We start from the raw sequence: 26761 nt of genomic DNA on the forward strand, positions 1-26761 counted from the left end.
AAAAAAAAAAAAAAAGATTGAAATAAGACACGTGTTTGCCTGGCCGCATGCACTGCTTTAATAACAATACAGCATTTCAGGGAACACTGGGGGCTTGTACAGGAATATCCCATTGTAATAGTAGTGACAGTTGCAATAAAGCTCTGTGGTTTGCAGGCTCAGGGGGAAATAGAGTTGTAGAAAAGCTTTTATTTAAAGTTGAGGATTTCTCCTGTTCTTAGATTCACTACATGTGCTAAAGTGCAAGTGTTTATGCTCTAGGACTGGTACATTAAGGGGCAGATTTATCAAAGGTCGAAGTGCAAATTCTAATTTAAAAAAAATTCAAATTTCAAGCTAATTTTTGTTTACTTTGACTAGGGAATAGTCCAAATTCGAAAAAAAATTAGAATTCCGAAATTTATCATTTACTGTCTCTTTAAAAATTCAACTTCGACCATTCACCATCTAAAACCTGCCGAATTGCTGTTGTAGAATATGGGGGACCTCCCCATAGAACCCATTTGGAGTCAATTGGTTGAAAAACTTCGAATTGTACGAATCAAATGTGCTATTACTTGGATTCAAATTTGATTGAAAACAAAGCTATTCGATCGAAAACTGACCTATTCAGCCAAAAAAAAAAAACCTTTGATTTAGTTTTGGTTGGTCTTTTTGAATTCCGAAGATTTTCAAATTCTAAATTCATCCCTTGATAAATCTGCCCCTAAAACATATTAGGGATGCACCCAATCCACTATTTTGGATTCAGCCAAACCCCTGAATCCTTCGTGAAAGATTCGTCCAAATACCCAACCAAATCCGAATCCTAATTTGAATATGCAAATTAGGGGTGGGGAATGGGAAACATTTTTTACTTCCTTGTTTTGTGACAAAAAATCACACAAATTCACTCTCCGACCCTGAAGCTCCCCATAGACGCAACGATTCTTCTTGCCGAACGACCGATTTTAGGGAACCCGACCAATCCTACAAAATTATCGTGCGGTTAGTGGGATTCGAATGATCGTACATCTTACGATTTTTCGGCTGACATCTGTCAGGAAATTGATCGGCCAGGTCAAAAAATCTTTGTCGGTCCCAGTGCAATCTATCTATGTTTGCAGGGCCAAGCAGGCAGCTCCCCTTTGTTTTCCTGGCAAATTGGTAGTAGTAGTGTTTCTGAAGCAAACACACCAGTTTTACCAGTGCAGGGCAACACTGCATTATATTTTTATTGCGTTGAAACGCTTGTTTTTTGATGTTACTGTTCCTTTGACAATTGTCAGGCCAATATAAATATTTACTCCTGTGTCCTGCCCACATGCCACGTCTTCCCTTGCAAGTGCACACTGTACCAATTTGCATGCAATTTATTATCCAACCATCTTTAAACGGTGCAAACATTTGCTCTATATAATATCACCCTACTTGCTCAACTTCTTACTAGGGTTGCCACCTTTTACGGTAAGAAAATACCGGCCTTCCTTTATATTTAGCATTTTTCCCCTACTAATAGCATTGGGATCAACCATCATTTTTACGGGCCGGGTGGAAACCCTACTTCTTACATGTAGTGGAGGGCCAGTAAGTTTTAATACTGCATCTTCAAGTGCTGGACTATATCAAAATTGTATCAAGCCTATTAGTAAGTGCCCCAGCAGGCACGTAATGCGTTAGGACTTCACCTGTAACGTCCTAATAAATGTATTTGAACGTTAAACCATTTTTGGTTTATTGTTTTTGGGAAAAAAAAACTTTTTGCTGTTGTACTTTCAGGCAAGGAAGTCTAGGCAGCAGTCTGGGGGGCCACATAAATGCAGTAGTGGCCCATGGAACCTTCAGTTGACTGGCCCTGCTTCACACTCATAGGTTTAACCAATGGATTCACAAATGGTTTCCTTTTCTGGGATGAACTTTAAACCATTTTTAGTTTATTGTTTTTAAAAAAAAACAAAAAACTTTTTGCTGTTGTACGATCAAGCAAGAAAGTGTAGGAAGCAGTCTGGGGGGCCACATAAATTCAGTAGTGGCAAATGGAACCTTCAGTTGACCGGCCCTGCTTCACACTCTTTGGATTTAAAACCAATGGATTCAGGAATGGTTTCCTTTTCTGGGAACACTTGCCTTACATATTTGGGATTATAGAAGCTACTTATCACTTCATGCGTCTGCCAGTGTACACGTGGCACAACTATCTTGTGGCTGCAGGAGGGGCAATTTAAAGAACTAGTCCACATATTATGATAAAAACCAAGGCAGAGAGGAACTGCCATGAAACTGCACTTCTCTGTTCTTATCAGACTATCAACACATTGACAAATAATTCCGGGAATTTGCTTTTAGTGGCACTGCTGTTGAGGCTGCTAATATTGCACATTGAGGGGCAAATTTACCCTTAAAAGTCAGGGCACACAGGCAGATTCAGGGAGATTAGTCAACCAGTGACAAATCTCCTCTTCTTCGGGGGGAATAATCTCCCCGAATTGCCTCCTCTGTCTTCCACTGGTTAAAATTTAAATCACCAGCAGGTTGGCACGCGGCGTGATTCATTTTCCGAAATCGCCGAAGTTTCCTTACAAGCGGGGAGGCAGTTCGGGGATATTAGTCGCCCTGAAGAAGGAGATTTTTTTTGCCGGGCAACTAATCTACCCCGAGTGCCCTGAACCTTAAAGTGGACCCGTTACCCAGACACAAAAATCTGTATAATAAAAGTCCTTTTCAAATTAAACATGAAATCCAATTTCTATTTTTTATTAAAGCATTCATAGCTGTTGTAAACTCATTTAAAAATCTCAGCTGTCAATCAAATATTGTCTGCCCCGCCTCTATGCCTAGGCATAGAGGCGGGGCAGACAATTGCTTTCACTTTCCATTCAGCACTTCCTAGATGTCACTGCTCTCCCCACATTCCCCCGTTCTCTTCACCATTTAATTGTGTAGCCAGTACATGGGGATGGAATTCAGGTCCTCCATTCTGGCGCAGAAACAATATTCTGAGATGATGGAAGGCTTGTCTTAATAACAGTGTCCACAAAATGGCTCCTGCCTGCTTGCTATAATTATGAGTTTCCACTCTGAAGGAAACAAGATTCAAATAATTTATATAGGGTAATTAAAGTTCATTTTGCTTGACTAATGTGATAAAATAGGATTTTGAATAATTTTTTTGGGTGACGGGTCCACTTTAAAGGAGCCAAAGTTTGCTGTGTGTTTTTAACACATATTAGTGTGTCACAGATAAGCTTTGGGTTGCCTCTTGCCGCTTACAGCCCAAGTATTACATTTTTATAATGGCCATTTGCTTTATGGGGAAAGCAAGGTTAATGGGCTGGCTACAATCCAGTGACATGCACATCTTGCAAGCACAGCCCTTACATGTTATTTTAACATTACTTCTGGCCACATCAGAAAACTTCGGATGACCTGCGCACAACAAATGTGCCTTTAAGCTAGGGATATACCGAATCCACTATTTTGGTTTTGGCCGAACCCCTGAATCCTTCACGAAAAATTTGTCCGAATACCGAACCAAATCCTAATTTGCATATGCAAATTAGGGGTGTGAAGGGGAAAACATTTCTTACTTCCTTGTTTTGTGACAAAAAGTTGCATGATTTCACTCCCCGTCCCTAATTTGCGTAAACAAATTAGGATTCTAATTCGGTTCGGCCAGGCAGAAGGATTCGGCCAAATACTGAACCAAATCCTAATTTGCATATGCAAATTAGGGGTGTGAAGGGGAAAACATTTCTTACTTCCTTGTTTTGTGACAAAAAGTCACATGCTTTTGCGTAGGCAAATTAGGATTCTAATTTGGTTCGGCCGGGCAGAAGGATTCGGCCGAATCTGAATCCTGCTTTATAAGGCCCAATCCTGGCCAAGTCCAGAACCAAACCCTGTATTCGGTGCATCCCTACTTTAAGCAGCGAGGCACTGGCTTCATCCGTTCTCCAACCCTGCTCCAACCACCACCACTTTAAATTTCTGTTCCGTTTGTGGCCTTTGGACTCAGTGACTCATTTACTAACAACCTGTATGTTGTATCTACTGTAAGTTCGTGTATCAGTTTGTTTTGCTCCACTGAATGAAGTGCAAGGTGCAAAGCACAGAGCCCATGGTTGTAAGGAACTTCTTAAATTATTACCTGCCTTAACGATGAGTTCCACCCAGGGCTCCCTCTGCATACTGCACACACACACACACACACACACACACACACACACACACACACACACACACACACACACACACACGGTTTACTGTACTTTATTCCCTATATAAAGGACTACCTTTAAAGGAACAGTTGAGTATAAAAATACTGGGCAAATAGACTGTATAAAATATATATACGGTAATCAGCTAGTTAGCCAAAAATGTAATGTGTAAAGGCTGGAGTGACTGGATGTGTAACATAACAGAACACTACTTCCTGCTTTTCAGCTCTCTAACTCTGAGTTAGTCAGTGACTTCAACAGGGGCCACATGGGATATAACTGTTCAGTAAGTTTGCAATTGATCTTTAGCATAAGGACAGAGACACACGTGGAGATTTAGTCGCCCAGTGGCAAATCACCTCTTCTTCAGGCGACTAATCTCCCTGAACTGCCTTCCCACTGGCCAGAATGTAAATCGCCAGCGGCATTGGCACTCGGATCAATTTGTTTTCCGAAGTCGCCCGAAGTTTCCCCGTGAGACAGCTTCGGGTGACTTCGGAAAACAAAGTGCTCCGAGTTCCATCCCGTCGGTGATTTAGATTCTAGCTGGCGGGAAGGCAGTTTGGGGAGATTAGTCACCTGAAGAAGAGGCAATTTGTCGCCGGGCGACTAATCTCCCCAAATCTCCATGTGTGTCTCTGCCCTTATGGTGAGATTCAAAAGCAAACAGTTAGACCCATGTGCCCCCCCCTCAAGTCACTATTTGTTTACTGACTGGTAACCAACAGAGAGGAAGTAGTGTTCTGGCTATTATATTAGACATTCAGGGGCAGATTTATCAAGGGTCGAATTGAAAATTCAAACTTTCGAGTTTTTTTTATGGTCAACTGTCAAATTCGACTAGGGAGTTATTCAAATTCGATTTTCGAGATTTTTTGCCGAATTGCTGTTAAAGTCAACGGGAGACGTCTAGGGATCAATTTGGAGTTGTTTGCAGCCTTCCTGACATTCGACTTTTATTTTTTTTTTCCAGAGAAAAAACTAATCGAGTTTTTAAAATACCAATCGAATTTGATCCGAGTTTTTGGGTCGATCCTATTCACCCGAGTTGAAAAAATTAGATTTTTATAATACATTTCGATTGGTTGAATTTTGAGTTCATGGGAGTTTATGGGAGTTTTACATTTCTGCCTAACTACACTGCACAGCCTATGTATTTTCCCAGATTTTATTCACCTTCCAACCACTTTTTTCAATTCAGTTGTTTCCCAGAAATAAAGACTATTTTTCAATTACTTTCCATTATTTCTTTTTTCATGTTTTTCCAAAATCTAAGGTTAAAGTTGAATGTTCGTGTCTCTGGTGTTTGAGTCTGGCAGCTCAGTAATTCAGGTGCAGACTCTGAACTGTTACAATTTTGCAACATTTAGTTGATACATTTCTCAGCAGCATCTCTGGAATATTAGCAACTATTGTATCAATTCTAACAGCTGCCTTTAATGAAACCCAGAGATTCTGCTCAGCAGGGACAAAGATAAAAAATGTATCAACTAAATGTATCCATTTAGAACAGATTACAGGGTCGGCGACCCCCCAATCCCCAGGAAAAATTACACTTATATTAGAAAAACTGTGACACATAGATAATAGAAAGTCATTGGAAAAAGTCGTTATTTCTGGTGATCTATCTGAAACCAACTAGTTGTTTGAAGGTGAACCACCCTTTAAGAGCTTGCCTATATAGTCTATCATGTCTGTTTGTAGACATTTCCCCTGTGGCACATGCGGTCTGTTAGGACTCATAGACATACTTCTACTTACCTCCCTGAGTGGATAATGATGATTAATGATGAATATGATACCTGCAACAAGGCAGGCGCCACTTACCCGCAGTCTGGAGCTGGACACCACCTGCAATCGGGATCTGCAACGAGCCACCTCCTGAGCATGAACTCCTCATACTTCTCCATCAGAGCATCATCGTTTAGTATTAAGCGGATGTCATACGGGTTAAAGCGCTCGGAGCATTCCGGGCAACAGATATTGACTCTGCTTTCTGAGATTTCTATCCTCAAGTACTGGCGCAAGCAGTCTGCACAGGACCTGTGATGGCAGGTCATTATTTCAGGGAACTTGTCCTTCGAGTACCGTAAAAGGCACAGGGGACACTCTATAAAGTCTCCATTCTGTTTACTTGCACAGGCAACCACTCCATTGTCAGGAGAGTTCAAAACAGTAGCAGGAGCAAATATGTTGTTTTTGTCCGTGCACATCTCTGAATGAATGCTCTCTATGCTCGCAATCCCATCAACGCCAACACTGAGATCCCTGGATTTGCGTTTTGGGTCCTTTTTCTTTCGGAATATAGATCCCCATGGCATGCGCCTTTTCTTTGGCGCCTTTTTCACAGGAGGAAGGCTGACCGACGAAGTCGACGACTGTAGGTCCCGATCTGAACCCATCTGGCAATGCAAACTCATGTCTTCTAAGCCGCTGCGGTTTCATTCAGGTATGTGCATGGCACAAATCATCATTAAAACGTGAGCTTTGGTTCACAGTGAGGCTTGAACCCACTCACAGGAGAAAAAATAAAAAATAATAAAAGTCTACTTTCAGTCGGGCGAAGTGTTTATGGCAATTTGGTCCTCCAACGTAAACCTGAAAGTAAAGAGAAAAGTGAGTTAAAGGGATACTGTCATGGGTTTTTCAAAGCGCAACAGTTAATTGTGCTGCTCCAGCAGAATTCTGCCCTGAAATCCGTTTCTCTAAAGAGCAAACACATTTTTTTATATTTAATTTTGAAATCTGACATGGGGCTAGACATATTGTCAGTTTCCCAGCTGCCCCCAGTCATGTGCTCTGAAAAACTTTAGTCACTCTTAACTGCTGTACTGCAAGTTGGATTTGGATAAAATGGAGTCTATGGGAGACGGCATTTCAGTAATTCGGAGCTTTCTAGATAAAGGGTTTCCGGATAATGGATCCCCTTACAGCATATTGCCTAGTAAGAGAGAAACAAAAAAGACGGTAATAAAAGCAGCAAATCCTCCTAAAGCTGCCATACCCTAGCAGCAGCACTGTCAGTGTAAAAGGGATCACACATACATACAGGTGTTTTATAGTCCTGACTGTTTAGAGCCAGGTGGTTGTTCCAGACAGGTGACCTCCACTGAAGCAATAGTGTCAGACAGTGGATCAGTGAGTTAATGAGCAATAGGTTCTGACTCGCCAGTACTGTTCTGTAGGTATAGTGCGTGGCCCTGGGACCAAGTTGCTTATTTATAGAGGTGATTAGTTCGATAGCAGACAGACAGCTCTCAGCGTTATTAAATAGTACAGTAAACAAAATCATAGTCCTATCAGAGGGGCAGTGTTGCCAATGTAACCACCAATTGTAGGCCTTTAAAGGAGAAGAAAAGCTACCGAAGCAATTTATTGTCAATAGATTAGCAACAATAGTGCAAGCTATAACACTATATTTATTCTGCAGAATGCTTTACCATACCTGAGTAAACAGCTCTAGAAGCTGTTTGTTTAGGATAGCAGCTGCCATATTAGCTTGGTGTGACATCACTTCCTGTCTGAGTCTCTCCCTGCTCACTTATAGCTCTGGGCTCAGATTACAACAGGGAGGGGATGAGGGAGGGAGAGAGGAGCAAACTGAGCATGCTCAAGCCCAAGCCCAGGAGGTTTAAGCTCAAAGAAGGAAGTCTGATACAGAAGCCCATGTGTACACAATAGAAGGAAAGAAATGCTGTGTTTTTTTTGACAGAGGACTCAGAGCAGCATTACTTTGAGGGTTTACTGGTATATTTTTATAGACTTTTCTGATAAAGCTTACTTAAGGTGGCCATACACGGGCCGATAAAAGCTGCCGACAGACGAAGTCGGCAGCTTATTGGCCCGTGTATGGGGGCCCCCGACGGGCTTCCCTGATCGAGATCTGGACAACTTTCCCGTCGGATTGCGGCCGCATCTGTTCGTTGATGCGGTCCCGCGATCCGACCGCCTGTTCCCTAGGATCTGAGATCCGCTCGTTTGGCAACATCGCCAAACAAACGGATCTCTCTGTGTATGGCCACCTTTCGTTTTAGCCTTTCCTTCTCCTTTAAACGTCTCAAGGCTGTATGGACATAGAGCGGCCAAGGTTGAGTACATGTGGAAAAGAATGCAAGGCAAAGTTTGTGACTGCTGATAGTGTTAGAGAAACAAAATGTTCCCGGTGGATTTATTGAGACTCAACATGGAATTTCTGCAGCCTCTAAAATGAAAGACCTTCAGCACAAGCCATATAAAATACAGGCTATTACACACACAGTCTTACAATATGCTGGACTGCTCACAATAATCTGCTGTGGAAATGCCAGTGATTCCATACTAATCAATCAAAGGTTTTCTATGGACTTGGAGCTTCTCCCTGGCTGCCAAGCATCAACTCTCCCTTAAGCTCCAAAGTTCAGTGCGAGTGCGGTGCCTGCGATTCATGCTTTGGAGTTTCTCTAGATTCTTATTACATTGGAGGTAAATGACATACAACCAGCATTTCCTATTATGAAGGTGAATTTCTCGGCTGTGAATTATCTCAAAGTAGGAGGAAGCAAGTTATGGAAATTCTAGTTCCTTTCAAAATAACGTGCGAGTGCCTTCCAGTAACTGGTAAGGAAATGGGCAGATTTTTGCTATTGCTTCGAGAGAAAATCAGTTAGCAGCAGCCACTGCTAGAAACATGTTATGCACTTAAAGGGGTGGTTCACCTTTAAAGGGATACTGCCTTGGGAAAACATGTTTTTTTCAAAAACGCATCAGTTAATAGTGCTGTTCCAGCAGAATTCTGCACTGAAATCCATTTTTCAAAAGAGCAAACAGATTTTTTTATAATTAATTTCGAAATCTGACATGGGGCTAGACAACTGCCCCCAGTCATGTGACTTGTGCTCTGATAAACTTTAGTCACTCTTTACTGCAAGTTGGAGTGATATCAGCCCCCTCCCTTTCCCCCCTCCAGTAGCCTACCAACAGACCAATGGGAAGGTAACCAGATAGCAGCTCCATAACACAAGATAACAGCTCCCTGTGATATCTAAAAACAACACTCAATAGTAAAAGCCAAGTCCCACTGAGACTGATTCAGTTACATTAAGTAGGAGAAATAACAGCCTGCCAGAAAGTAGTTCCATCCTAAAGTGCTGGCACAAGTCACATGACTGGGACAGCTGGGAAACTGACAATATGTCTAGCCCCATGTCAGATGTCAAAATTGAATATAAAAAATCTGTTTGTTCTTTTGAGAATTGAATATCAGTGCAGAAGTCTGCTGGAGTAGCACTATTAACTGATGTGTTTTGAATGCCCAATTCTAAGCAACTTTTCAATTGGTTTTCATTTTTTTTTTATCGTTTTATAATTATTTGCCTTTTTCTTCTGACTCTTTGCAGCTTTCAAATGGGTGTCACTGACCCCTTCTAAAAAGCAATTGCTCTGTAAGGCTACAAATGTATTGTTAATTTTTATTACTCGTCTTTCATCAGTGCATGGTTGCTAGGGTAATTTGGACGCTAGCTACCACATTTCTTAAAATGGAAACTGGAGAGCTGCTGAATAAAAAGCTTAATAACTCAAAAACTTTAAATAATAAAAAATTAAAGTCTGAATATCACTCACTACATCATACGAAAAGTTATTTGAAAGGTGAACCACCCTTTAACTGTCACAGAAGAGCTCAGTCTGTCTGTTCTGCACATTACAGTAACAGGAATAAGATACTTTGACTCAGAGAGAAAATTGACCCCATTACGTTTATCAGCAGGATTTAATTTCTAGCAGGGTAGAACAGAAAAAAAATGTACCTCTGTGTATTCATGAAAGATCATCACTTCCTATAGACAACGTAAACCAAAATTTCATAACAATATGGCGCCTACCATGGGGAGAAACTAGCAGAGTATCAAAGGGGGGAGCTGGGAACCCTGGCAGCCACTTGGGTAACAAAATACCCACAATAAGCTGTGCCCCTTAGAAAGCAAAAGGGCAAGAAACCCTATACTCAGGGGGTAGCATCAATTTAAGTCTCTGTTATCACAAACTTCTTATGGCCATGAACACAGGGAAGTACATGAAAGGTAAAAGTTCACTTACAGGACCAAAGTGTAGAGCTTGCCTGCTTCTGTTAAAGGATTGTTTATACAGGTATGGGATTCGTTATCCGGGAACCCGTCATCCAGAAAGTTCTGAAAGGCCGTCTACCATAGACTCCATTATAATAAATTAATCCCAATTTTTAAAACGGATGTCCTTTTTCGCTGTAGTAATAAAACAGTAGCCTGTACTTGATCCAAACTAAAATATATTTAATCCTTATTGGAGGCAAAACCAGTCTATTGGGTTTATTTAATGTCTACATGATTTTCTAGACTTATGGTATGAAGATCCATATAGTTTTCTGGAAAACCCCAGATGCCAAGCATTCAGGATAACAGGTCCCATACCTGTATGCTACTTCCAGCATTTCAGTCTGGGTATCTAGCTAACCCCTTTTTTCCTAGGAATAAACGACACTCGCATCGAAGCCTTCCGCCCGTAAAGCTAATCCGATTTCCTAGGAATAAGCAGCACCGGCTGCAACACTGATCGGACAGCAAGAGAAAATGAACGTTTTTCCGGCCGGCATTTCACAGAACTCATTCCTCACAAGATTCACTGGCACAGTTTCAGGAAGCTGAAGGCAGATACACGACAAATGTTTTAGTACAGAATCCGTATCATTTATGCAGGCACCTTTCTTTACTGTACAACACTGCACAATATGTTGGTGCTTTATTAATACATGTTAATAACAACGCTGTTTTGGAATAAAACCAGTAAGAAAAAACAACCTTTTTGGAATGCAGTTAATTCTCCTTATTGCAAATCCTGAGCTCTTCCGACAGTCTTGAATGGAAAGTACCTGCTTATGTGATTGGACTTCACCCAGAATATGGAAGTAATCCACATTCTTTATCAAATCTATTTCCTGAAAATCCTACAGAGCTAGAGTGATATGGACACATTCCTATCAACATATATTAACCCATCCATTGACACTTTTGTCCCTCGACACTTCTCGGGATCTCTCCTGGGATAACGTTCTAGTGATACTGATACAAGGGCTCTGTAGGGGCAAGTAGCGATGTGCAGTGTAATGAGAAAAGCAAATAACCAAAAGAAACATAATAGAGACTGCAAATATATGTATAAATGCACAGCAGACACATAGAGGGAACTCGCAAAAGTGGAGTGGCCCGTTTCTGGAGTAATAGTGGGGGTAAAATGGAGTAAAATACTTTCTCCATATTCACAAACAGAAATCCGCCTAAATTTCGACTCAACTGCCACTTTTCATATTTTAGTGAAGAAAGACAGTTTACAGACACTACTATGAATTTGTCTTTCAAACGACATAAAAATGGTGCAAAAACTACATTTTAAACTACATTTCTACCGACATTTTAAAAATGGAGTAAAGCTCATCGTACGATCGGACTTTCCCATCTCCCGACCCGCCACTAACCATTCAGATCAAAGTCTTACCAGTCAGATTAGTTAAAGAACAGATCAACAATGTTCTGCCCCTGACAGCAATCGTACGATATCTATGTCCAACCAAAGCTGGTGACAGTCTCCCACTGAAAATCATACGATCGGCAATACACGCAGAGATATTATCGGCAGCCGACAGAAATTTTCTAACCTGTCTGATCGACCAAACGACCGATCGCTGCCGGACGAAAAATGTCGGGACTCTCCACACACGGTTCGAAAATCGTACGAATCCTCGATTCGTACGATCAGATCTTTGCGTCTATGGCCAGCTTAACTCTTCCCAGTGTTCAGACCAATTCTAAGATTTACTTGCTCTGCATTGCTTCACCCAATCTTCATTTCACACCTCTTGTATGCAATTTATTGAGGAATTAATAGGGATTAGCATTTTATAGCCAGGGCACAAGTTTCTGTCTAACCCTATTGGTGTAAAAGTCTCATTAACAAAACAAGTAAAAAAAACTGATTAAATAAAAAAAAAGTGTATTATATACGATTTTATATATAAAAAGTTTTTAACTCACACTTGAATTATTTTACTAGTTTTAGCTTAATGAATGAGGCAATATTAGCAACTTGAGTGAATATATTATCAAAAGGAAAAGTAAAGCCTCCCAGGCAATTTTTTAGTTTTAGCAGCAATTAGACACTTGACCTAAGATAGTAAAATATATTTCTGATACAAATCCTTGTATTATGCAAAATAGCATTTCTTGTATTTAGACCCTTCTATTAGAGTCCTGCGCGGGTCCATTTTTGGAACCCATAACTGACCTGTACCCGCAACCTGCAATTCGCAACCCGGACCCGCATTCTTACCCACTTGGACCCTCTACCCGACCCACAAGTACCTTATCCGCAACCCGGACCCGCTGACCATCAAGAATCAGGAAGTGCTGTCATTGTAAACCGGAAGTGGCATCATCGGAAGTAGACGTGATCAGAAAAAAGGGAGTTAAACAGGAAGTGCAGTCATTGTAAACCGGAAGTGACATCATCGGAAGTAGACGTGATCAGAAAAAAAAGAGTAAAAATAGCTATTGAGAAGACCCGCGGGCCGACCCGGACCCCGCAGAACCGCGTCTATACCTGCACTCGGAACTTCTACCCGCAGGATTTTGCGGGTACCCGACCTGCTGCAGGACTCTACCTTCCATCTTGTTACAGAAGTAGAATTACAAAAACACGTAGGCCGATTAAGAAAGCCCAGGTTATCCTGAAAAAAATTATGTATAACTTTCCTAGGTAATGTAAATCCACTCCCCAAAAAAATCCAATTTGATTGTTGACAGGTGTAGTAAGGTCTAAAGACAAATTCAGAAAAAATGTCTATAAAACGTTGTGCAAAAGACAAAATCTGAAAACGATCTGTTTAAAAGACAAATTCACAAAAGTGGAGATTTGTGAATTTGGTGGCAAATCTGACACTTTTATTTCTTTTGTCTTAATATCACCACTTTTGTGAATTCCCCCCATAGACTTGGATCATGGCAACTTATACATAAGTACTTACACATTCTTTGGTTAATCATTACTAGTCACAAAACAAAACCTGCCATAGTTATGGAGAGGTCAGAAGCGCCAACATATTCCAGTGACTTTCAAACGAGATATGCATCTGCCCTTTACAGGAATTTCTCCTAGTTAAATATTAACAGTACAGGACTGAAATATGCTGGACTAGGCAGTCAAAAACCAGACATCCAATGACCCCACCCCAGGGGGAGAAAAACTTTTGTAAAAAACTTTATTAAAAGTAAGCTTTTAGTATGTCATAGAACGGCCAATTCTAAGAAACTTATCAGTTGGTCTTCATTATTTATTATCTATAGTTTTATTAAATATTGCCTTCTTCTGACTCTTTCAAGCTGTCAAATTGGGGTCACTGACCCCATCTAAAAGCAAATGCTCTGTAAGGCTACAAATGTATTGTTATTGCTGCTTTTGATTATTCCCTTTCTTTTCAGGCCCTCTTCTATTCTTATTCCAGTCTCTTATTCAAATCAGTGCATGGTTTCTAGGGTAATTTGGACCCTAGCAAACAGGTTGTTGACATTGCAAACTGGGGAGCTGCAGAATAAAAAAAAATGAAATAATTCAGAAACCACAAAAAATACAAAAATGAAAACCAATTGCAAATAGTCTCAGAAAACCACTCTCTATGTGGTTAATTTAAGTTCATTTAACGGTGAACAACCCCTTTAATACAACAGAATTAGACCAGTTACGTTGGTCGTATTTGTATTTCCAATTCTCTAACCTGTATGAAATGGGTTGATAGTTGTAAATAGGTGAAATAACAGCCACGTAACTAGGAGAAAGCATCACAAAACAACTGTTGCTGGTTCTATAAATTTGGACCAGTGTCATAACGCCTAAATGAGATACAAAATAATCTCTTGGTGAGCAAGAGCTCTTCTTTACATGATGTCCAGCCCAGCAGTTTATTGGGACCTTCTGCTCTAGTACCTCGTCCCTTTAAAGCGTAACTAAATAGTCTCAACATGCTCATATAAAATGACAGTCACTGGTTTCCAGGTAGTGTGTATGTATAAGAGCAGACAGAATCCACAGAACATAAAATTCCATTTAAGCCACCTGATGGAACCGCTTTTACTTCAATCACCACCTGCTGTTTGCCCTGTAGCTATGGCTACCAGTGCTTTATAAATCCCACTAATCCATGGTTACAGACATTTCGGTGACCAGCGCAGTGTATGGAATACAGTAAAGTAATACAGTTAAAGGGGAACTATTGGGAAAATGAAAATGTAATATTAGCATCAGCATTCTGAAATAATAAACTTTCTAAATACAATCAGTTTAAAAATTCTGTACCGTTTCTAAAATACTCAAGCTTATCTTCACTATCCCTCTCTCAGCATCTGCTTCATTCTGGAGTTGGGTGTCAGATGAATGATCCAATATATCTTATAGGGGGGGCTCCTTTTGCCTAGAAGATGTATTAGAGTTCACTCTATTAAAATCACAAGAAACCTGTCTCTCTACATGCAGGATTTGTGCAAAAGGCAGTTATTTTGTTCGATTTTTTTTGTACTGGAATCAGTTATTTGAGTGAGCTCTAATTCATCTGCAGGAAAGGAAGCCCCCCTATAAGATATATTGGATCTAACGGTCAATGATTATCTGACACCCAACTGCTGCAAGAAGACAGAATGAAGAGAAACAGATGCTGAGAGAGGAATAGTGAACGAACTATTTCAGACAGTATAGAATTTTTAAATTGATTGTATTTACAAAGTTTCTTATTTCAGCTTCTATTAAATTTTCATTTTCGTGACAGTTCCCCTTTAAGGGATCCTTCCATATCATGGAGCATACCATTAACACTAATAAAAAAACATTTAAATATTACAGAGAATGGTACAACGGTTCAACACAAAAATGGGACACCGGGTGATGATTTACTGATAATTGATCCCGTAACTGTATTGCATATACTTTTTTTTAGGTTTAATTCTCCTTCAAGCAAATAAAGTAACTATAGCTCTCTCTTTATATTTATATACATCTATGTTACTGCTGATGGTGTAAATGTGAGGCCTAATGATTGAACGCCCCTATAATAAAGAATGCCACTGACAATCAATGAGTACTAAGAATAATGCAGGGTTACCATGACAGCCAATTCTTAACAAGGAGTCAGAAATGCATAGACATGCACCTAAGTGCATCCCAGATCACAGCTCAGGCACCTACCATGCTACTAAACCATGATGTTGAACATGTTATCCTCATCCGCCTGCCCAAAAAAGCACTCGGCACTGCTCTTTATTCCCAGCACAAGCAGCTTTTTCAGGGATATCATATATTAAACTGAAGAAAAGCAACAGAATTCTGAATGCAGTGCATATAATAGAGTACGTGGCGCTCTCCCACTGGCACAGGCTCCTCTTAGTAGGCAAACAATTTTATTTTCCATGTTGGCACAAGAGCTTCCTTATGATTATTTCTACACAACTCCCCGGCTTTGTTTGCATATCCGGAATCTAATCATAAGGAAAGCGTTGCACAGCCTGCGGCATTTTGCTGTAGTGAATGGCAGGTTTATTACTTTAATAGAGTTGGGAGCGAATGGGCCACATACAGAATGAGAATGGATTCCTTGGGGCACAGCAGTTGGTACATAAAAACCATTAGTAAACAAGTCCGAGCTTAAAAGCCTTTTATTTTGTGAGCAGGCCAAGTTTCACTGTTACTCGGACAGGGTTAAGATATAATAATAAAATACAATAGCAATCGCTTGGGAAATATATCTATGTGTTATTAAGGAGCAAATACTTGATAATATCAGAAAGAGACAGATATAACCTGCACAATCAACCTAACCACAAGCACATCCCCATTTTCGGACTGACAAATCCACCTGCTGCAGTCGCATAAATACAAATAAAAACTCTTTTATATGACAGAACAACTACTAATTGTGAACTATCTACAAAGTGGCATAACTGCAACAGCATAAAGGGCAGATCATGTTTCTATTAACATTTCTGAAAACTCACAAATATAGCAGAACCATGACAACCTGGAAACCATAGTTTCCAAAAATGAAAAGAAAACTGCTAGGCAAGCTCCAGATGGAGGACAACTAGGCAAGCTCCAGATGCCGTAATAAAGAATAACATTCCGCTAATAAGCAAAAGGGATGATCCATTAATGGAAAGCATTACTTGCAATGCAGTGATTGTTGACTCCTCCCTAAAACCTCTTATACAGTCCCCTACCAACCTACCCAGAGTCCCCTATCTACCTCCCCCCTTACAGGCCCCTACCAACCTACCCGTAGAGGCCCCTACCTACCTCCCCCCCTTAGAGACCCTTCCTACCTCCCCCCTTACAGGCCCCTACCAACCTACCCGTAGAGGCCCCTACCTACCTCCCCCTTAGAGGCCCCTACCTACCTCCCCCCTTAGAGGCCCCTACCTACATACCTCCCCTTAGAGGCCCCTACCTACCTCCCCTTAGAGGCCCCTACCTACCTCCCCTTAGAGGCCCCTACCAACCAACCCATAGAGGCCCCTACCAACCAACCCATAGAGGCCCCTACCTACCTCCCCGTCCTTACCAACCTCCCTCCCTGTCCTTACCAACCTCCCTCTCCGTCCCTACAAACCTGCCTCCCTGTCCCTACCAACATCCCTCCCCAATTTTTTTTGTATTAGACAGATGGCTGCACTGCTCTGGGTAGAACATTGTTGAGGCCTTGGTGGAAAATAAAGTTGGGAACTGTTTTTCAGGACAATGGTGTTTTTCCATGTAGGATTCCTTTCTTTCATGTGCTAAACAGGAAAACAGCTCACTCTTGTGCTATTCAAGGTTGCAGCGAATAACGGATACAGATATGGAGTATGCAGGCTCAATGGATATTTGTTTTCAAACAGTTCCCCTGCTAGGATTTTCATAGCTTTCCAACATCCGTGGAAATCCCAGAGAGAACTGGGAGGCTGTCTGGATGCCCAGTCAGTACACAGGAGAATGGATAGGTCAGTAACAATGAAATGCAGAGCAATAATATGAATAAATGAAATACTGAGCAATAATAATATGCAGTACCCAAGATACAGTTCATCATACATGTTATTACACCAGTACAGAAAGCATACAGATCCCAAAACAGATGTTATAAGTCTCTGGCACAGATTCAGGCATAACCTGAATGTTTCTTGGTCATACATGGCACTATTTATAGAGGAAACACAAGACTAGCATTTATTACGGGAACTTTAAAAGTGGCTTGTCATCCCGGAGAGTCACAAGGAATGTTTAGGCATAACACAATATATAATTACAAAACATATTTACCTCCATGAGATATTTGTAACCATATATTCAAGAAGGGAGTAGTGTGCAGGAGAGCTAGTGTTCCCAAAACAGCTGATTTATGGCTGGGTATTTTAAGGCTCTTCAAGCTTAAACCTTTGATGTTAGCTGATAGGGACAGTGCTTCTGAATGGAGGGAACCATTCCTCAGAGATCCCTTACAGGCCAAATGTAAACAAGCCGTGCATTACATAAATAACTATTGGCTCTGTGATGACTTTGGTCTGCCATACAAATTGTGTTGCCCTTTAGTGAAAATAAAACTGTAAATGATGTATGAGGGCTGTTAAAAAAAAAGAAGTTACAGGGATTAATGTTACACTAAAGTGTTTTTAATCAGTTACTGTTCAACGATGTACTTTGCCTTTTAAAGGAGGCATACAGCGCCCATGTGCATGGTTCATGGGATCTGATCTAAGGAAATGCACACATGACTGGCTGAGATAAATGCTTTGATGGGAACAAAACCCTCAAGCATAGAAACATACTGGGACTTGTTTTACCACGTGTTAAGAGTCCTGCGTGGAAACAATTTATGAGACCTGGACCCGGCTCGAACCAGCAGCCCGCAATTTAACCCACTTGGATCCGCTACACTACCCTGGCCCATAACTGCCTTATCCACAACCTGCTGACCACAATTAAACAGGAAGTGCTGTTGCTGCAAACAGGAAGTGACATCATCAAAAGTGGGCGGCAACAGAAAAAAAGTTTAGTAAAAGGAGTAAAATATTGACAATATAACGTAAGATAAGAAATATAGATGTGACCCGCAACCGAAAAATCCTACCCTCATCCCGCAGGGTACCATACCTGTATTGCTATAATGTGCTTGTGTACAAAAACATTGACGAATGTGCTGGTTATTGTAGGAAAATTCCCAAGTTGCCGCTCACTTCCTGGTTCAGAAACTATAAAGTAGGATAAGATTTTGCAGGGTGTGACTGTATAAAGAAGGAACGTCTCTCTGAGGTAACAGCTCCTGAAGCATCCAACACTGCCAGCTTTTACGGACGTATGCACTGCCAAAAGTTACACTATGCTCAGTCATGCCCCAGCATATCATTAGTCATATCCCAGTGGACTGTGTGTATATGTATGTGTATGTATATGCACGCACACACGCACGCACACACACACAATGCTGAAGCACTCCGGGATTTATCAAATTTAAAACTTGTTTTATTGGATCGACATTTCGGTCCTCACAGGGACCTTTATCTCCCTGTGAGGACCGAAACGTCGATCCATATCATGGATATATAATTTTTTTCTCAATAGAACCCAGGTCTTTGTTCCAGTAAGTGTGTGCCATAGCCTTTATATACTATATCTATAGCAAAAAGAAGTCCGCACTCATAGGTCTTTAGTGATGAAAGAAAAAGTGGGTTTATTCAACGTTTCGGCTCTTAGACTCGATCCATCATGATGACGGCTCGAGTCTAAGTGCCGAAATGTTGAATAAACCCACTTTGTCTTTCATCACTAAAGACCTAAGAGTGCGGACTTCTTTTTGCTTTATTGATATATGTACCGGCACCTGGGCATTCCCATAGTTCTCCGAGTACTAGTTTTGTTAGAGAGCTATATATTAGAACACATAGTCAGAAACTTGTGAAAAATTCAAAAGGTAAACCCCCCCCCCCCCCCGTGAGGCATATGTTTTTAATGTACTGTAGACAAGCAGATTAGGCATCTCCTCTTCTCTCTGTCCTTATATTAGCATAGATGGATCTGCCAGAAATCACCATTCACCTTACTGATTCACCAGTGCAGCTCTAATTACCGATGGCAACCACTGGCAAGGACTGCTAGTGGCTGGAAAAAAAGTTGCCGTGAATGCATCAATTTATTGCAACCAACAATATTATGGGCCAACTAAATCCTTAGCCGCTCCACTTCAACAAACATGAAGAGGAAACATCTTTTGCTATGCTGCCCATTATTATTATTACTAGGGAAACCCCAGTATTTTCTTTCACATCAATGGAGTGAGGGTCTTAACGACAATGAGAAGCCCTAAATATGTTTACACGTGGTAGCAGAAAAAAAATGCAATCAGAGCAGTTATAACATTGCCATAATGTCACTGCAGGATCCATTAAAGAAAAATGTGGGAGCTGTACAATTCACACCAGTTCAAGGGCTGTAAGTTTATTATCCTCCTATTAACATTTCTCCTCAGGAGCTACAAACAATGGCTCTTCCTTTTCCTGCAGCTACTGAACTCCGCATACCTTCCCTCTGACTCTATGAAAACTCACTCCTCGCTGGCTATGAGCACTGGAAATAGCAGCTGTGTTTTGGGAATCCACATAGTAAAGTCATAAACAGCTAATTTTACAGAGAAAGTGTCACAAGCCTTAGACCATAAACAGACTACTGGTGTAGATCTATGCCCAAACGCCAAATATCCCGTGTGTGCCTTTATTGGAATTTATACATTAACTTAATTAGGACAGTCCCATATGTATTTTTTTACTTTCTCCAAATAAAAGTCCCAAGCCCTTTTCAGCATTACCTAAAAATGTGATATGGGACTGTCTAATCCTAAATAATCTGGCTATAATGAGTATTTTATATACTGCACCAGAGCTTCAGAATCCCTATAACTAGAATGATCAAGGCATTTAGATCATGTGAGGTCATCTTTTCAGTGTCAGTGACACCGCACATGCTCATTGTGCTCTGGACTGACGCGGTGAAGCTGAGTTGAAGGATGGCCAAAAATCATTAAAACAGACAGAAAACAAGCAGGATAATATGAATGTATGTATGTATAACTATTAACCCATATTTGATTAATTTACATACTGGGGCCCCAAAGATGGGCAAATCAGCCATAGGTTTTTATGGGCGTATGAATGATAGAATACAGTGACAAAAATCCTTCAAGAACTCCACAGATGTTTATTTTTGTCTGTGGAGATTGCTTAAAAAATTTGGCAGCACAGTGGGATAAATAATAAAGCCAAACAAGGACAGTACAACCACCATATTATACAATATTTATGAAATCTTAATAGGAAAGGCATCTTAAACAAAGCAGTGTTCATTTAAGAAATCTCCTATGATAAACAGTCTTTATTTTTCTTAAAAGTTTATATATTCAAAAAATTATATATACAGAAGAATCCCCATTTTACATTTTTCAGGGGGTCAGAAAAAAATTACGGATTTACAGAATCCAGGATTCTGCCTTTTTCAGATGGATTTGGCCGAATTCTTCTGCACGGCCAAACTGAATCTGAATCCTAATTTGCATATGGAGGGAAATCGAAAAAATCTTTTCCCCTTCCCACTCCATATGCAAATTAGGATTCGAATTCAGTTGCGATATTCGGCCAAATCTTTCACGAAGGATTTGGGGGTTTGGCCGAATCCAAAATAGTGGAGCATAGCCAATATTTCCATAGAAAACAAAGCAGGAACAGACTTGTTTTACATCAGAGGGACTTGGCTAGAAATCAAATGAGAAGAAGGAAAGCTACTGAAGCAGCTTACTGCCAATAGATTAGCCACAATTGTGAAAGCTAGAACACTATATTTATTCTGCTGAATGCTTTACCATACCTGAGTCAACAGCTCTAGAAGTTCTGTTTGTTTAGGATAGCAGCTGCCATATTAGCTTGTTTGACATGACTTCCTGCCTGAGTCTCTCCCTGCTCCCTCATAGCGCTTGGGTCAGATTACACAAAGGAGAGGAAGAGAAAGAAGGAGGAAGAGGAGAAAAGGGAGGGGGGGAAGGGAGAGAGGAGCAAACTGAGCATGCTCAAGCCCTAGCCCTGGAGGTTTATGCTGAAAACAGGAAGTCTGATACAGAAGCCCATGTGTACACAATAGAAGGAAAGAAATGCCGTGTTTATTTTGACAGAGGACTCCGAGCAGCATTATTTTGAGGGTTTACTGGTGTATTTATATAGACCTTTCTGATAAAGCTTACTTCATTGTAGCCTTTCCTTCTCCTTTAACAGTAAGAACGTCCCTCGGCAGATGCAAGAGGAGAAACACAACAGAGCAAAAAGAAAACTACAACTACATACATGGGGAAAGAGCTGACCCCCACCCTATAATTAATAATGAAACTCTTCCAACACAACTATTGCTTCACTGGAACATTTCCATAAACATATTGGTACTGCAGCTGTAAAGCATTATCTGATGGCCAACGGTTAAATATGCAGAACACAGAAACCTCTGTCCAAGGATGCCAACCCAGTACAGAGACTAAATATGATCACACAGTGTTTTCTAACCGTGCTGGCTACAAACAAGACACAGACAGCCAGATGATCTCCTGGTGCCAGAGAATTGCTTCAATACTGGCAGGGTATACAGCTACCCAACTGGAAATCTCTTCCAGAGAACCTGGTTACACATTAGCCCATTAAACCAACTTACAGACAACCCCTATAAAGAGGAAGAACTTGGCCAGAATTAGATAAGTTGTATTTGTTTTTCCGAGATACCTGCAGTAAAATATTAAAAGCATATTGTGTAAAGTATTAAAAGAGACATTTTGTGTCAAAAATAAGAATGCACCAGTGCGTTATACTCATTTAGATATAGAAGAATTGTGATTAAAATGTAGTGTTTCAGGCTGATTTATTAAATATTTCTGCAAAAACCCTAATAATCCCTCCCTTCTCTTCCACTTCCTGCTCCCTGAATTCTCTGGCTGTGCAGATGTGCAGGAGGCATTCCGCACACTGCACTATAGGATAGAAACCAATCACCAGCTAACAGGACCTGATAGGGAACTGAAGCCTGTTTTTGCTTGTGTGACTGCAGGGATTTGATTGGCTGTCCCCCCTACTGTGCTTTTGGCAGGGACAGTAAGGACACGCCCAGCCCTCATTTGAAACACAGACAAGGACCAGTAAACATCTATAGGGAGCTCCAATAAAGTGGCTATTTTTAAAAATAATTTTAATGTTTAGCACCATGTTTAGGCTAAGGCCACACTAGGCGATAGCGCGGCGATTTGACTCGCGGCGACTTTTCGCCGCGACTTTTAAGCAGCAATCGCTGTGGAAACTTTTGCGCTGGCGTCTATGGGGAATCGCGAAAAATCGCCAGCGTAAAAACACACGCGGCGATCTTTTCTCTACTGTCGCTCGAAATTGCCTCGCTAGGCGATTTCGAGCGACAATAGAAAAAAGATCGCCGCGTTATCGCCTAGTGTGGCCTTAGCCTAAAGCAACACCATATGTTACTTATAATTGACTACAAAATTAGGGTTTATTCATGTATCCTATATGTTACCTTTAAGAAAATGCAGCCAAAAGACCACAAGAAGTCAGGGCCACCTCATCCAAGTCACCATATTAGTAGATCTAATGAAGATGGCAACTTTCTGTACTTAGCTGTTGATCAAAAACAACCGAAAAAGGGGGGCACAGGATACAGAATATGTTGATCGCTCACCGCGTAGAACAGTGGTCCATGTGCATCAGCCCCAGACCCTCAGCTTAGGGAGCAGATAAACCAGCAAAATACGGTGTTGGGCAGATTCCACAAGGGATGCCAAAAATGAAGTTAAAAGTATAATATTTATTGTAGATTCATTAAAAAGGGGCATGGGTTCATGGGTTCCTGGGGGGCACGAAATGTGTAGGGCCAATGTAGATACTGTTCCTTTTTTTATCAATCTACAATAAATATTATACTTTTAATTTCATTTTTGGCAGCCCTTGTGGAATCTTTCCGAGTGCCTGACACCCCTCTTTTCGTATGTTGCTGATCAAAAACAACTCCCAGTCATTCCCACTAGCATCTGGGCAAGTAGGTTGTTCTGGGAGTTGGAAAACCACACTTTGATTACATGTGATCTACCGTTTGGGTTCCAGATTTCCCTAACATACAGTAGTACAAGACTGACTGTGCAACTTCTGGAAACTGAACATTGTGGAAATGTACAACCATTACATAGAATATAACACAGTCCTTGTATGTAAAGACACACTATTGGCAACACCATGACAGATTAGCTTGTTTTGCTTACTAACCCTGCCAAACTATTCTACGAGCCTCTGGATTTCTTCTTACCAAAGCACAAGATAAAGGGAATGCCTAAAAGGTATTTATGGAACTGTAACAAAGAGCCACAGCTTATTTTATCTGCAGAGATGTCTAACATTGTGCCAAGTTAGATAGCCAATGGCCTTCTGAGTACAATGTTACCCAATGTTTTATATGCAGAAGTCTGTTAATGTGCCACTTATCTCTGCCAGCAAAAACAACCATTTTAAGCTACAAGGCATTTCTGCTGAAATGGGTTTTAAGATACACAAATAGCTCAAACTCTGAAAAGGGCCTCTACCTGCTGAGCCCTGGAACAGAACAAGCCTATAGCACAGAAGCTACAACTATACTGCATTCATCCACTGTAAGTTATAGGGTGCTGGAAGTAATCTATGCTGCCACTTTGCAAAGTGATCTGTCTAAACTGGAAAACTGGGCAGCAAACTGGAAAATGAGGTTCAACGTTGATAAATGCAGGTTATGCACTTTGGCAAAAATAATATAAATGCAAGTTATACACTAAATGGCAATGTGTTGGGAGTTTCCTTAAATGAAAAGGATCTAGGGGTCTTTGTAGATAACACGTTGTCTAATTCTGGGCAGTGTCATTCTGTGACTACTAAAGCAAATAAAGTTCTGTCTTGCATAAAAAAGGCCATTAATTAAAGGGATGAAAACATAATTATGCCTCTTTATAGGTCCCTGGTGAGGCCTCATCTGGAGTATGCAGTGCAGTTTTGGACTCCAGTCCTTAAGAGGGATATAAATGAGCTGGAGAGAGTGCAGAGACTAAGTGCAACTAAATTGGTTAGAGGGACGGAAGACTTAAATTATGAGGGTAGACTGTCAAGGTTGGGGTTGTTTTCTCTGGAAAAAAGGCGCTTGCGAGGGGACATGATTACACTTCACAAGTACATTAGAGGACATTATAGACAAATGGCAGGGGACCTTTTTACCCATAAAGTGGATCACCGTACCAGAGGCCTCCCCTTTAGACTAGAAGAAAAGAACTTTCATTTGAAGCAACGTAGGGGGTTCTTCACAGTCAGGACAGTGAGGTTGTGGAATGCACTGCCGGGTGATGTTGTGATGCTGATTCAGTTAATGCCTTTAAGAATGGCTTGGATGATTTTTTGGACAGACATAATATCAAAGGCTATTGTGATACTAAGCTCTATAGTTAGTATAGGTATGGGTATATAGAATTTTAATTAAAAGTAGGGAAGGGTGTGTGTATGGATGCTGGGTTTTCATTTGGAGGGGTTGAACTTGATGGACTTTGTCTTTTTTCAACCTAATTTAACTATGTAACTATGTAACTATGTACTCTCTGCAGGAGGTTGTGGATTACCCTGCTAAAACAAAAAAAACAAAAAAACAGAAAATACATACTTATATAGGATCTAAAAAAGAACAACAGTTGATCCACTGTCTTACTACAATGTTTTAACAGCAGCAGAGAAAATACCACGCAATGACACTAGGTTATATTGCACACAATGGGAACACAAAAAGGTCTATATGTATAATACCAAATATATATATATATATATATATATATATATACACACATAGAGAGAGAAAGATATAGAGAAAGAGATAGAGAGAAAGGTAGATGGATAGACAGAGTGTAGGGGATGCACCGAATCCAGGTTTCGGTTTGGGATTCGGCCTTTTTCAGCAGGATTTGGATGAGGCCGAATCCTTCTGCCCGGCCGAACCGAATCCGCAAATGCAAATTAGGGGTGGGGAGGGAAATAACGTGAATTTTTGACAAAACTAGGAAGTAAAAATGTTTTCCCCTTCTTAATTTGCAAATTAGGATTTGGTTTCGATTCACCCGAATCTTTCACAAAGGATTCGGGGGTGCGGCCGAATCCAAAATAGTGGATTCAGTGGGGGGGGGGGGGGGGGGGAGAGAGAGAGAGAGAGAGAGAGGAGAGAGAGAGAGAGAGAGAGAGAGAGAGAGAGAGAGAGAGAGAGAGAGAGAGAGAGAGAGAGAGAGAGAGAGAGAGAGAGAGAGAGAGAGAGAGAGAGAGAGAGAGAGATGAATGGATATAGATAGATAGATTAGCTAGACAGATCATGGCAGAGACCCCCCTGTAACTGTTGCAAGGAAGTAATGTCAATTTTTTTTTTTGGCGTTTCTTTTTTGCATTTGGCTGGAGATAATCTGTAGTCCCTGAGGCAATAATCAGAGATTAGAGGTAATAAAATCTACTGTTCAGGTTGCTGGGAATAAAAAACATGCATTACTGATCAAATAAAGGACACTTTAACCCGCTGAGCCTGAATATTAGGTATTGCTATGAATCATAATGACTTTGCTAAAATAAATACATACAATTTAAAACAGGTTTTCAGGGAAGTACCGTAAAGTTTAAAAAAAAAAAAAATTCTTTGCTAATGAGTAATTTCCCCCAATGAAATAATAAAAGTAAAATGTATAGTAGAAAGTTGTTTGCATTACATTGGAACACTGTGTTATCCAATAGCGTTGCTGGGTGCACTTGTACAGGGCGCAGTTACTGTTGCTCAGTGTGATCTGTAGTAGATGAATGAGAGCCTGGCCAGCTGCCACTTGCTCTGCTGTAAGATAAACATTATTACTATGTGCCCTGTATGAAAAGGTGGAAGATAAAAGGTGGAAGATGGCAGCTGGAAGAGTGTTGTTACAGTGCGGTAGATGGCTTCTAACTTTCAGGTGGTGTATCGAAGTATCACTGAACAGTTATGTCCAATGTGACCCCCCTAAAAGTCGCTGACTAACTCAGACTTAGAGAGCTGAAAAGCAGGAAGTTGTGTTCTGTTATGTTATGTTACACATCCAGCCACTCCAGTCTTTGCACATAACATTTTTGGCTAACTAACTATATTAGAAACATATTTTATTTTGCACAGCCTATTTACCTACACTGAACTGTTCCTTTAAAAACAGCCATACACAGGAGGAATCTAAATATTGCACCCAGAATACTCATTTATAACTAGATCAGTCTTTAAAGAAATTGCAAAAGGTATAGACAATAACAACAACAGATCATGTTTTTTTCTGCAAAGCAACATGGGCAGATAGCTGGTGACCCAGCTATATTTGACTACATCAGCAACCAAATAAAAAGATGTCATCTCTATCTGAAGGGGCTTGGCACGGACATTTACAACACAAATACAATAGA

General features: G+C 40.7%; 1 protein-coding gene across 1 annotated transcript in view; it reads right to left on the bottom strand.

Moving 5' to 3' along the window:
* rnf19a.S (ring finger protein 19A, RBR E3 ubiquitin protein ligase S homeolog) overlaps positions 1 to 26761 on the bottom strand; it is a 67375-nt gene that overhangs the window by 21612 nt on the left and 19002 nt on the right. The window contains exon 2 of the mRNA XM_018223870.2: positions 6024 to 6794. Coding sequence (XP_018079359.1) covers positions 6024 to 6616 — 593 coding nt within the window. The 5' untranslated portion in view covers positions 6617 to 6794. The remainder of the gene's footprint in view (positions 1 to 6023; positions 6795 to 26761) is intronic.

Source organism: Xenopus laevis, chromosome 6S (genome assembly GCF_017654675.1).
Source record: "Xenopus laevis strain J_2021 chromosome 6S, Xenopus_laevis_v10.1, whole genome shotgun sequence".
Classification (NCBI taxonomy): domain Eukaryota; kingdom Metazoa; phylum Chordata; class Amphibia; order Anura; family Pipidae; genus Xenopus; species Xenopus laevis.